We start from the raw sequence: 13,480 nt of genomic DNA, 5'->3' as shown, positions 1-13,480 counted from the left end.
TAGATAATAAGATAATAGGATGATATGAACCAGAAGCTGGCTTTGCTCTGCAAGTGATTGCTCACATGATGCTTTCCCTTTCTGGTAATCCACCAATGAACTGTGACACAGAGTGGGGAAATACATTGAAGACATAAGTTGGAAAATGAAGACAAATTGACCAGTCTTAATCAAGTGTGTGGAAAAAAATACAGGAAATGCATTGCAAGTCAGCTCGAACAGAATTAGTTTTATATAAATCAGTTTAATACAAAAGAGTTATTAAATATTAACAGCACTGTGATTAAATTCACATCTAAATTCACAAATCGAGTGAACCACTGGACATATTGTCAAAAGTTTTGATATACAGTGTGCCCTCGTGCATTTGTGGATCAAAGCTCGCGACTTCACCTCAGCGTGGATTTTTGGCAGGCAGTCACATGATACCTTACGCACATTCTATTGGCTGACGGCATCCGGAAGTGCGCTCGGTTCCGTGAGTCTTAAGGAGGGAGGGTCATAAACATTTACATTACCGTAAATAATAAGATAAATAGTTTGTCGCTCTATTGCGGACTTCATTAATCGTGTGTGGTTCCTGGAAAGCATAAACTGCAATGAACGAGCACCCAGTGTATTATGTTGTATTGTAATTTGTGTTATTTCTCCAAGGTTGAATTTGAATCAGCTGGATGCTTATTTAGGTTTTGAAGAGGTTTTACCTCTCATTCAAGAAGCTTCTTCATTTCTAATTGGTTGGTGGGGAGTTCAGATATTTAAACTCCCACTAATTAAAATTTAACTTGAGTTTTTTGACCTGAATGAATGACAATTTACCGTATACCAATACTTTGGTTTATCATAAATGTTGGTGTCATTTTGCTTTGACGTATGTCCTCTAACACTCCTTGTCTCCCACATAGTAAAGTTATAGATGTTCTCAAAAGTGTCATCAATTCCACTTTGGAAAGTGTTTTCTGAAAAGTACAGTGGCAAAAAATATTTTCTGTATGAATAAGGCTTAAACTAATTATTTATGTGGAGCTTTTATTCCTGTACCAGCATTCCAGTTCTTGTACCAGTACTCCAGTTCTGCATCTCGACCATCTACTGTTGGTTGTATACTGGTTAAACACTAGCCATGGATAAGTACCCCAAACAAATTCCTCAAAAAGACATAACTATCCCTTTTAACTGAAGACATCATAGCTCACACAAGACTCCAACTTTGCTGCTCAGAGCAAACACACCCACTGTTCGTCTTAGAAGCAGATGTGGCTGCCAAATGGAAACCAAACCTCAGCACTTTACCGCTAGTTACCACCTCTGTGGGCAAGAACACAGCCTTGCTAAATACAATCAATTTATGGGCCTTAATAGCAAGTTCTCTTCAGACACGTAGTCAGACACCCAGGAAAGGTTCGGGGAAGAAGAAAAAAGCATGTCTGTTTGAGGACGGTTGAATACAAACAGCTACAACAGGCTATGATTACTCTGGTAAGCCTTAAAATATATAGGAGCATCTCCAAATGTCTACTCTCGGCTTGTTGTGTGGCTGGCGCTACAACAGACCTAAAAGTCCACAGGCACAGCACTACCCACAGACATTCTGGAGAGCTCTGTTGAGTCCTGAGATGGAACAGCCAAATGACTTTAGCAATACCAAAAAGAAATTGTTGACCAATGATAACCTGCATGGCAAGTTTGGCAGATACATTATCTGCAACCTCTTAGATATGCACGAGAGAAATGTTGCGACTACAAGTACAAACAGAGACCATAGAAGAGGCAGGTGTCAAGACTGAGGTTTGCACAGTTTTGTTTGCTCATGCTATCAATAGCTCCTTTGTATTTAGTGAAGTTTTAATGGCTGTTGAAGAAAGCCAGGGCTGGACCACCATGATGCCATGGTTGGTACATGGACCATAACTGATCTTGAGCAAATGAAGGTTGATAATCTGTTTTCATTCCTCAAAATTTTGTAGTTGGAATGAGAAGACAGAATTGGCTATTTTGATTTATTGTACTGTATAGTAATTTGAGGTTGACTGCAAAGACTAAAGACAACTCTCTGATAATTGGCGTCTGTGACACAATGTGCATCTGGTGGGTCCATGATATGAAAAACAGTTTTGATACCTTAAGATTATGTATGCAAAGGGATATTGAAACAACTAAGGAAAGGACCATTCAGAGTATCTGACAGTTTGCCTGTTAGTGACTTGTCTAAGAACTTATCACCAAGGTAATGTAAACCCTTAGAGATAAACACAATGCTACACTTTGTGAGCAAATACAAAGTCAAAAGGGGCAAAGACACGGAGCTCAAAACTTTGCATGGTTTAATTATTAATTTACAGTACAGTGCAGACACCTCTTTGAGAGAAACACTGGTTTTATGAAACACACAAAAGTACATTAAAAAATCTTTGACTACACATTCTACTATGTAGATCCAGGATAGGATATATGCATGGGTGGCAAGTTTGCCACATTCATCAGGCTCTCATCCTTTTTTATGCTACTGAATACACAAGTAAGCTACTCGTCAGCAGTCACACTAAAAAAAAGTAACGGGCAGGTTGTGACAGAGTTTTCTCAGAGGTAGTCCATAGTCTTCATTGCGGGCACTAACTTTCAATCTGACCCAAATTGTCGGCAGTCTCGATGCTCGCAAAAGTCCTCATGCACGTAAATACATTGTGCATTCATGGACAAAGGACAGTGTTCATTCTCACAGCTTTCAAGTTAGCACAGGTGTGTGCTAGCTCGCTAATACTGCTAACATAAACATCTGCCACAGCTTGTGACAGGCTGAGTGTTTGCTGGCAGACGGGCATGATGGTAGAGCATTTTAATTATGGGCTTGTGGCAAACACAGGTGTTGTTTTTATGTCGGGTTTTTTTAGCATCAGATCAAGAAAAACCAACTTGCTTTAGTCGTACATGGATTATTAGAACATATGTATAAAGTAGCCAATTTTGGGGGGTTAATATTAACATCATATTTCTAAAATATAACTACTCGCTGGTTCCACTGAACTAAATCGCAAAACTACTGACCTTAACCAGACTGCTTCGTCACCACTCCAACACTTGTTTTAAACAACCCGCGAAAGGCATGGTAATAGCCAAGCATAACTGACACATGGACGAAACGTAATAACGATCAATACCTTCTAATCACTATCCAACATGGCTGTTAATCACGCCTGCTTAATCCAAATGGGAACACTTGCAATGTTGACACAGATCGACTTTGACGATCTCTAACAACAAAGAGGAAGGGTTGATTAACAACCTAACTCTGAAACTAAATATTTTTGGCTGCCTTCACTATAATTATTTTCACTAGAAAAAGCCAAAATGAATGTAAAATTAAAAACAGCAGAGCAGAAAGAACACTGTGTTCACTCTGCGACAGCACATTTTAATTTAACCGTTGTTCTTAAGGTTCAGTGCCACATTGATTTTCCCTAAAACTTGACTTAGCCAACTAATTGCTGGTGAAGCTTTGTTTTATTATTTCCTGACCAATGCATTTTTAAAGCAGGATACCGGGCAATGGACCACAAAAACCAAAAACCAGAGAATGCCTCCAAAAGTCATAAAAGAAGAAGGGTGTTGGCTCGGTCTCATCTTGGCATAAAAAGACAAGATGTGTTACCATTCTCCACTGAATGCCATTGGTAATGTTTCCAGCTGTTTTTTACAAAACACACACAAATGGAAAAAGAGTACCGTAGTGAAGAAGCACGTTAATTTTTGACACTAGCTAAAGGCTCAATGTACTGTCAAATTAAATTAATATAAAATTAGAATGAATTAATAATAATTAAGTGTTTTTGGATTCAATCAACGTCCAACATACAATTAGCAGGAGGGTTGAGTTCATAGCATTGCAAGAATATTCTTAAACAAGGCAACAAACATATAATTATAGAATTATGTTTTGCTGCACTATCATTTCATTTAATGTTTTTTGTTGTAGTATTGCAAGAATGATCTTTTTTTAGGTAGTGTTGTATCTAAGTTTAAAATTCTGTTGTGACAATCTTAGTGAGATGTTAATTAACTTCTATTTATTTTGCACTGAGGCAAAGACTAAAAATATGTCAAGCAACAGACTGGAAAAAAGGGTGTGTCCCAGTAATAATGAGCACAAAATCCACAAAAGTGATTAAGGTTGTGTAACTGAAATATATAAACTGAACCAAGCCTATGAGTAATAGTTAAATCCGGCTCCCACACATCAGTCATTATATAAAATCGACAAAAAGACACACCAGAACCAAATGACAGCTTAACTGATCCACTGATTCTTGGGATATGTTATCAGATTAGCTGTAAGGACTAATTACATTTTTTACTCTTGCAGCATAGTTAAAATTCAAATGAACAAGAATCCTATGGTCGAGATTTGCAGGGCTGCAGACATTCGCCCATCTCTAACAGCAGTGGCTTCAGCCATAAGATGCCAAATGGTCATCATTGTGGATAGGGACTCTGAGTACCTTTTCATGAAAACACTGCATTTTGATTTCCTGTATTGGAAATCTTCAGATCTTCAAAAAGAAGTTCAGGTTGTAAGTAAAAACAAAATATAATTTTATCTTGTTTATTTCAGTTGCAGCATTCTTCCACCTCCTGATTGTGAACAGTTCATTGACAGGTGGATTAGCTGGCTGAACATCCTGCATCCTCCTGTCCCTGGACTTTGACAGAGAAGCCGTGACCACATATTTACCTTAGCTCTATTGATCACCAGCCTGTTAAACAAGCCAAACCAGGAAAGTGTGGCGTTTGCTCAATAGCGAACATTTCTACATATATCTGAGTAAACACAGCATTCTGCAACTGATGTCTGGCATAAGACGTGATAACAAGTGTCAACAGCGTGTTGAGCCCAGAATCTGAACCTGAATTTGTTAATGTTTGATGAGCTCCACGTAGAGAGACTGATAAACAGAAGAATAATTTGTCTCAATCCACTTATTCTGCTTCATCGCCTTGACATAAAGCAGAAAAATCACCTGATGATGTCATCTGGTCCCAGTTCATCAGAAATGCAGATCCGGGAGTATGCATCCAATCCAGTGAGGAAATCAGGAGAAGGATCACGAGATTAGAGGACAACGGGACAGCCATGTTGCTGGGCCTAGGGACAAAGGCGAGAATGAGAGAGTGAGACATTATTATCAGATGGACTCACGATGTCATATCATGATGAATATCCTCCTTCTTTCACATCTTTCTGTCTTCTCTGCTCTTTCTTTCTCTCTTTTTCCCATGAGGTGCACACATTGAGATTTGAATTGCTCTTTCAGCTGTTGTATATTAAATCTGGAACATAACAGGGCATCATTAATTACCACTGTATGTGTAGGACTAATACATGACACAGGTTTTTCTGTGTATACAGTATACATATGCTCTGTCTACAAATCCAATCTAGGCCATCAACAGTACTTACAACAAAACAATTTGTCATACAATGGTTGTTCCCTCATTGTGATTGCCTGTGCTTTTATGCCTCTATTTGTGAGTCTCTGGTCTCTCTCCTCCATCTCTAGTTTCCATCACTGTATACCTAGCTTTACATTAGTTCAGTTTTTGCCATCCTTATTTCACCACCTTATTTTCTTCCCCTGATCAGTTTCATTTGTGTTTTTCATTCTGTTCTTTATAATTGTTGAGCGATTGTTTCTGTAGCTGAGGTACGTTATTCTAAATAAATACCTGATAGATCCTGTCTGCTCGCTGTGGCCTGTATCTGTGTGCACAGTCTTAGCTCGCCTTGTGACAACATCGCTTTAACTGTATTTGTCTCTTGCAACATAAACTTTGTTGTCTATAAGGTGGTGTTGGTGGACAAGTTCTACCAGTAAAGTACTTCTAAATATAGGCTTAACTTTCTGTCTGCACCCTTGGCTATTTAGAGCTTTGTCTCCACAACAACTCTCCCAACCACCCAAAATGTAGAGGCTATGTTTCTGTGGGAAACACTGGCAGTATTTCTCTCAGTTCTGGTGTAATCTGAGGATTTCCAAGCCATTTAACTACAGTGTGCAACAACATATTGGATTCTTTTGTGTCTTGTGGAAAAAGACAGTTGGTCACTAGAAATAGTAAGCAAAAAGAATGTCCTCCAGAACTATACTGTTCATAAACAAAATAAAAAGTACAAAGCAACCACACAGTCACCTCGGACATTACTTTCCAAATGACATGTTAAGAAAGACCACTGCAAGAAAATGTCTGGGCAAAGTTCATATGGGTGTTCGTTTAACACTGTCACCTGCTTACAGTAAGAACAGCTGCCGTCTGTTTACTTTGGATTACATTTACTGCAGATTTCATCCTTTATTAAGACTGACTGCGGCAAAAACAACCCAAAATCTTTTCAGAATTTGTTACTCGCAATGTGAGTAAGAAATTCTTCTTACATACAATGCAAACATTAAGTCATAAATATTAGTGGATTCAGTCTGTGTTAAAGCCAAGTTATACAATGAAAGACTTTAAGCAGAGAGCTGTCAAACAGTAGGCTAATCTGGCACGACTAAAATGCTCCATTTAAAATTAATGCTTGTTTTCTATAAATGACACGCACATTTTTCCTCAGATTTCCTCTGACCGTTTCTGTCTCATTCTCCCTTCGGTTTGGACAATCCTATGTTTGAAACCCATCAAAAGCCCTAGCTTTTTCTCCCTCTTCAAACACTAACGCACCATTATTTTAATTGACTTAATAACCTTCAGATGAGCACTTTCAAATCAGCTGTCTTTATGACTCTGACAGGGTTTAAAAAAAACCTTTTCACACAATATTTTCCATCAAACATTTTCAATCATTTGAGAACCAAACTGCAGAAGAACTCTAACATTCCATCCAACATGTGGCCTCATGTTACCCTAACATTGCCCCCCTCTTCCCATTTTAAATTTGTGGCAAGGTTTACACTTAATCTCGACTGCTTCCCCATCCCTGTCCTCTCATTCCTTACAGGCTCTTACACTCACAGGAAGGTGACATAAGCCAATCAGCAAGGAAGGAGGGTCAGCCCAGGTCCCCTGGGGTCTTTTGGTAAACATTTAAAGCCTCTGTGGTTACCCCCCACCCCCACCCCACCCCATCCCACTACCTCTGCTCTGAAATTCACACACAGAGACACACATACATACAGTATATCTTGGCACTTCATTGCATGCACAAAGGCTCTCATGCTTCCTTGTTTCCCCAAGTCTCTAATAATAACGTGTTTGTGCAGAAACAAACAAAAAAAAGGGGGGGGGGGGTGTTAGGAGTAGAGGTGATGATTGAAGGGGGTAGCTGAAGAAAAAGAAAGTGTAGGAGGTGAAAGGTCACATAATTTCCATGTTATTCTAGTTGTAACAAACACACACACACACACACACCTACACACACCTACACACACACACACAAACACACAAACACACACACACACACAAACGTTTTGTAATGTTTTTGATCTGGTTTATGAAGAAACCAACAGATGTGTTCTGACGTGTTAAGGGTGATAAAATCTATTTTTGCAAGATTTATTTGCACAGAATCACTGCAAATTTGAGAGGAAACAAATTTGAGAAAGTTTTCTTTGCCCTTAACCACTTAATTTTAAATATATATATAAAGAATGGACAAATAACTTCCCCTACGGGGAATTAATAAAGTTAATTTCATACATACATACATGCTAACCGGGGAGATAGTGAAATATATAAGCTTTTATGCTCACAGTTGTGTACACATGCATACATACAGTACATACATGCATATGTATGTGGGTATGCATGCATGTATGTATGTATGTATGTATGTATGTATGTATGTATGTATGTATGTATGTATGTATGTATGTATGTATGTATGTATGTATGTATGTATGTATGTTCTTCTGTACTTGTTTTTCAAGTAATAGTCTACCTGTTGCTCCTGCATATTTAAATGGCCCTGGGTGGGTCACACACCTAAACATTTTTCTTCATATGTCTTTCATTGCTACGCTTTCAATGAATTCAAACAGAATGACAGGGAGGAACATAGTGCTGCAAAACATCATCTGAATGGTGAAACAGCATTGTCATGAAACCTAAAGGGGGCAGAGAGGGGTTCTGGTAGTGGAGATATGGGCCCTCTAATTTAAACACGCATACCTTCCACTTCCTCTACACCGCCACATCATTTGATCATTCTACACAGCTTCATCCATCTCAGCAGTCATAACCACCACCAGTCCCATTTCATGCATTTTTTAAACAAGGAAACAGTATTGCAGTTTCATGATTATACATCATAACATTCAAAACATTTTTCAGAAATACAACTGTATTGAAACACAATTCTTCTGTGATGAATAGTTAAATGTTTTCTGAATTTTCCTATATGGATTTCATGGAAACCAAGAGGTTATCACCACTTGTAGTATAGTTAATGCTTCTTTGATTGGGTCCCTATTTTCTATCATGCAGGACAAATGTAGGGCCAAAGTAATACAAACATCAATTGCTTTACATTTTCTGCAAATTGAAGCAATACTTGTGAAGAGAATATGACACGTAACATGTATCCTTCCATAAAAAAATATAAACCCCAGCAGATAAAATTAGATCCCCTTGAAATAGGATTAGGACTCCATGATGGAATGGACTCTACATTCAGAACCTTGCATGGGTTGTCAAAGCCAATGTTCTTGAGACATTCCATGTTAGATGGGTGCACAAACATTCTCACATTTTTCCTTGTTGCACAATTAAAACTTAGATATTTTTATTCTGTTTTCTTTCAGTATCTTTGTCATGTATATTCCAATTAGTGTGAACCTCTGGAATGAGGCTGATTTTTTTTTAGAATAGAATAGAATAAAATAGAATTGAACTGAATAGAATACCTTTCATGTCATCATACACAAGTGTACAACGAGATTCTTGGACGTTATAAATGTTGATGTTATAAATGCAGCTCATCAGTTTCTTAAGAATCAATTCAAGCTTTTAATGTAGCTGCAACGTAACACATCTTGTTAGTGCATTCCTGACCTTTTATGATCTTGTATTTGTTGGCTGTATATTCTTCATTATGATTCTTTAATTCTTTTTGGTACTCCCTTATTCATTGCGGTCTATTCCCTGATTATCAAAGCTAAAAGTGCTTACCTCATCTTTCTACTTCGGAGCTATAAGAGAAGGAAGATGTCGATCCATTTGTTATGACTTTATCAGGTACTTCAGTACCAGTCACTGAATTACCAGCCAGGCATTCATAACAAAATCCTAAGGTATTCAGGCTATGATTGCTCAAGGGAAAAATATTTTATCTGTGAAATAAAGTCTGTATGATTGACCACAAGGACTAATTAATGGCTCTAAAACTATAGAGAACAACAAGAATTTGGGGAAATTTGGGTAAAACATTAGCTAGCCAGCATTTTGCTCCCGTGTGGAAGCATACAAATATAAACTCACAAAACATTACCAAGAACAACAATGACAAGCTGTCATCACGAGCATGAAGTAGCATGTAATGCAGTGTGTCACGGCTAGTTTTTGATTTTCACACTCATTGATCATTTTGTCATGGTGGTATCCATCTGTGCGTGGGCATCCTCGTATCAAAGTAGAAAATACTATTTTTGCGATTGACAAAAAAAATCCAGTCCATTCTCAAACATAATTTTGTGACCCAAACACAGAAATACAGCAGTAGAAGTTCTCACGCGCTTTCAAAACGAGCTGTTCACACTTTTTCATACACACTCAGTTTTGGTGTCCTGCTGTCATTGGAGTTGATTGATTTTCAGCACTTTACATCAACTTGTCACATCTGTCAAATAGCAGTGACCCATCTTCACTCCCCTTCATATTGAAGTGTTCAAATCTGTCACATATTCGCCAACTTCATAATTTCTTCTGCGTCTTCAGCCACATCAGGCTCAGCAGGGTCATCAGCCACCACGACAATCAGTGTCTGGATTCCAATTGGATAATTTTCTTCCTGCAACTTAGGGAAGATGCCCTTTGATCATAATATCCCCAAAGAGTCTAAGCACCAATGACTTTCAGACATACTAATAATATCTACTACAATAAGTATCTCTATTTAATTACTTTCTTTCTCCTGAATGATATAGCACTGTGTCAACGGGCTGTTAATTCGAGTAGTAGATGGCACTCTGAGTGGTTTAATTCAAAACCAATCAGGGTTAAACAAATTCTGTACCTACTGTGCACCTTTATCAACCATTTATCAAAAAGGTTTTGGGTTATGGACACTTGACAGATGCAATTTTGCATCTGTCAAGACCTGGGAATGAGACTCAACAATCTTTTCATCTACAGAATGTTGCATGTTGTTACTTTTAGTTTAAATCCAAACTACTCAAACAATGCCACGTAAAAAAGACTGGGCCATCTGGAAAGCCAAATGCTTGTAGGCAGTAAAGGAAAAAATATTATATTTCAACATGATTATTTCAAAATGATGACGAGTACGTTTACATAATTTCTGTCCAAGGTCCGCCAGTTAGGTGTCTCAATAATTACACAAGAATTATGCAAATAGAGTTAATGCCTCTAGTTCTCCCCTCAGCCACTAATATCTTTTGCAAAATCAACAATATCAGAGCAAACATAACACAGACCTCCACATGAGCCTGCATGTTACACCAGAAATGGTGAGGAAGAGTCCAAAGAGCCAGGGCCTGAAAACGGCAGCTCCACCAGCTGCTGCTAAGAGGCCTTGGACAGTTGGTTATACGCACATTAATCAATAGGTCAGAGAGAGAGAGTATGTGTGTGTATGTGTGTGTGTGTGTGTGTGTGTGTGTGTGTGTGTGTGTGTGTGTGTGTGTGTGTGTGTGTGTGTGTGTGTGTGTGTGTGTGTGTGTGTGTGTGTGTGTGTGTGTGTGTGTGTGTGTGTGTGTGTGTGTGTGTGTGAGTGTTGTTGGAAGGTCTTTGCATGTAGAAACAGGTTGCATTTTTAACCTGTGTGCATGTGTGAGCCTTCAAGCATTCAGATCTGGCTACTGGATGGCTCTAATGTCTCTGACTCTGATTTCATAAGCGAGAGTGGAAAACTCAGAGTCAGCACGCTGGCATGAGAAGAGTCTGTGCTGGAAGCATATCAGGAACACATCTGCAAACCCTCCAAACAGTCAGTGCGTATGGGAAGCAAGTGAATGAAAAATTAACAGCTTGTGTCTATAGACGTGAATAAAGTATGAGCATTAGTGCAGTAACAAGAAAGTGCAAGCAAAAGAGTCCTGCAGTCAGAAGAAGGTGTTGGCAGTACAGATCTGAAAATTGATCCCTGTAGAAGCGCTCTGCTTTGCAGCGTTCCACATAGTGAGTGTGTTTGCAGATGCATGCAGCATTTTGTTATAGAACTATATCAACTAAGATTCTGCCCCACAAAATATTGCATCACTTAGATGTACTTGCAGTGGGTCAAATAACTAATTGGTAATTTCAGAGAAAATCATTTCAAACTAATCAGGATTGACTAGTCACATGTGAACTAATCTGGATTTGGTTTTCATGATTTACCACATTCATAAGGCTGTAGATAAAGTGCTATATAAGAAAATAAGTACCTCTCAACCCATTTGTTCTTTGGAGGACCAAGTAGATATCCATGTATCTGAAAACCAAAGACAAGTGCCCATGTTGTAAACTATAATTGCTACCAGTGTTGAGCTGTCAAATGAAAAAGGCTAAAACGTCCTCGCTCCACGTATTAAAACAGTTTTTACCTCAGCTAGCTGTTGGATGTTATAAAGGCTGTCATTATTCAAGTGCCTCATCATGATTAATGTCCGTATTAGAACTTGCTCACTAACCGCTGCAACAGGAAAAAGAGTTCTCTATGGGGGTGAATATCAGCAAACTATGTTGTCTTAAGGTGGGTTTGTGTTGTGCACATTACCAAACATAATAAACAGTGTCACAGATTAAAGTAGTCTATTCATCAAGGCATCCAAGTGACACAATGAAGAGCATTTTCTTCAGGGTATATGATGTGATTTAGATGAAAATATTATTTTGATTGCAAGGGAAGGATGCAAAGAGAGCACTGCTGTGGAGTGAATAGATAAATCACACATCAGTAATATAAAGCACTCAACAGCTCAATAAAACTTTTTCCCTGAGTAGTTCAATATCCCCTGCAGTGTGTGTATGTATGGTCAAGCTGCTAATCACAATGGGGTTTGAAATGGTGCTCTTTAACATTAAGGACAGCGAACAAGGAGGTGAAAGGAAAGTTAAATTTTTTTAAAGCAATTTCTGTTATTGGTTATCCATCAAATGAAAACATTGTCTGGTTTTATATCCTAACAGAAAACAGATACTTGCAACTTTTCTATTTTCATAACAACATAAATTACTTGGCAGGTATGCAACAAAATAAGCACTTACCTGGCATTACACTATATGGAACTTATCTGTCTCTAATAGACCAGAAAATATATGTTAAAAAAAAACAACTTTACAGCTGCACTCCTCATGTCATCCACAGTGATAAAAACAAGTACATTATGACCACAGAAGAAATATGGACCAGCTGACAAAGTGACTTCTATCCATGCTGAGATCATTAACTATCAGCGGGGGAAACAAGTCTGCAGGACACGTTATATTACATCGCATTACATTTTATACTTCATGTTGTATGAAATAAGTAAATGGTGATTAAATGAGGATGTGATTGTTCTCTGTCAAACACAATAAGGAGAGAAATAAAACCGCACCTTATTACGAAGAACAAGTATTTATTAGTCTTCCACGTCCCCTCTCCGGAGTGTTCCAACTACTTTTACGAGACAAGAGTTGCTGCAGAAATTTCGTTAACCTCAAGTGTCTGTGCGTTTGACATCGATCAACAGGCTTTACGCATACTAAACGTGTATTCCTGCCAAAAGGAATACGTGCAACGCGCAGCCTGCAATGTAATGAAATGCAACCATGCAATTTCAATGATTCCCCCCCCACCCCACCCCTGGTCGAACAGTGACTAAACAGTGGAGTTGTGGAGATACGACCAGGAAAAAACAAAAAACGATGCACTTTTAAAAAAAAACATAAACGCACTTACTCAAGACGTAATCCTTGTAAAAACTGCAAGGAGAGCACAAGTCGACTTTTCACAAGTTGGTCATCTGATGGTCAGAGAGCGTCAACAGGCACCAAAAGTCCTGCTTCTTCTCTTCTGTCCGCTGGCTCAAGTGAGATCTCACCGATCAGGGGTTTTTTTTTTTTCAATTAACCCCCGTCGTGGGAAAAATTGCAGATTTTCTGTAGAAGGTTTAGTCCTCGCTCCGTCTCAGTTCTTCATCTAGCTCACTTTCAGGGCTGCTCGCTCTGCGTAGCAAAGACAGACCCAGGACTTGTTTCAAATGGCGGTGAAGCGCCCTCATCTGCCAGCAATCCAATCTACTCCATGATAGCCACGGATAGGACGACCGCAGAGTCAGAGTGCCCG

At 38.7% G+C, this 13,480-nt stretch overlaps 1 protein-coding gene across 3 annotated transcripts in view; it reads right to left on the bottom strand.

The window, feature by feature from the left end:
- The window catches only part of ghra (growth hormone receptor a), a 31,322-nt gene extending 17,842 nt beyond the window's left edge, over positions 1-13,480 (bottom strand). Inside the window, exons 1-3 of one of the 3 annotated variants that reach the window (XM_068310665.1) lie at positions 11,754-11,833; positions 11,595-11,641; positions 5,016-5,140 (exon numbers count right to left, since the gene is read on the bottom strand). In XM_068310665.1, coding sequence (XP_068166766.1) covers positions 5,016-5,140; positions 11,595-11,641; positions 11,754-11,807 — 226 coding nt within the window. In that variant the 5' untranslated portion in view covers positions 11,808-11,833. Of the gene's footprint in view, positions 1-5,015; positions 5,141-11,594; positions 11,642-11,753; positions 11,834-12,749; positions 12,851-13,093 lie in introns of those variants that run through there. The other 2 variants (XM_068310666.1, XM_068310667.1) reach the window with 2 other exon arrangements.

This window comes from Antennarius striatus, chromosome 3 (genome assembly GCF_040054535.1).
Source record: "Antennarius striatus isolate MH-2024 chromosome 3, ASM4005453v1, whole genome shotgun sequence".
NCBI lineage: Eukaryota > Metazoa > Chordata > Actinopteri > Lophiiformes > Antennariidae > Antennarius > Antennarius striatus.
The sequence above is the reverse complement of the archived record's forward strand: the minus strand, read 5'-3'. Positions and strand labels throughout refer to the sequence as shown.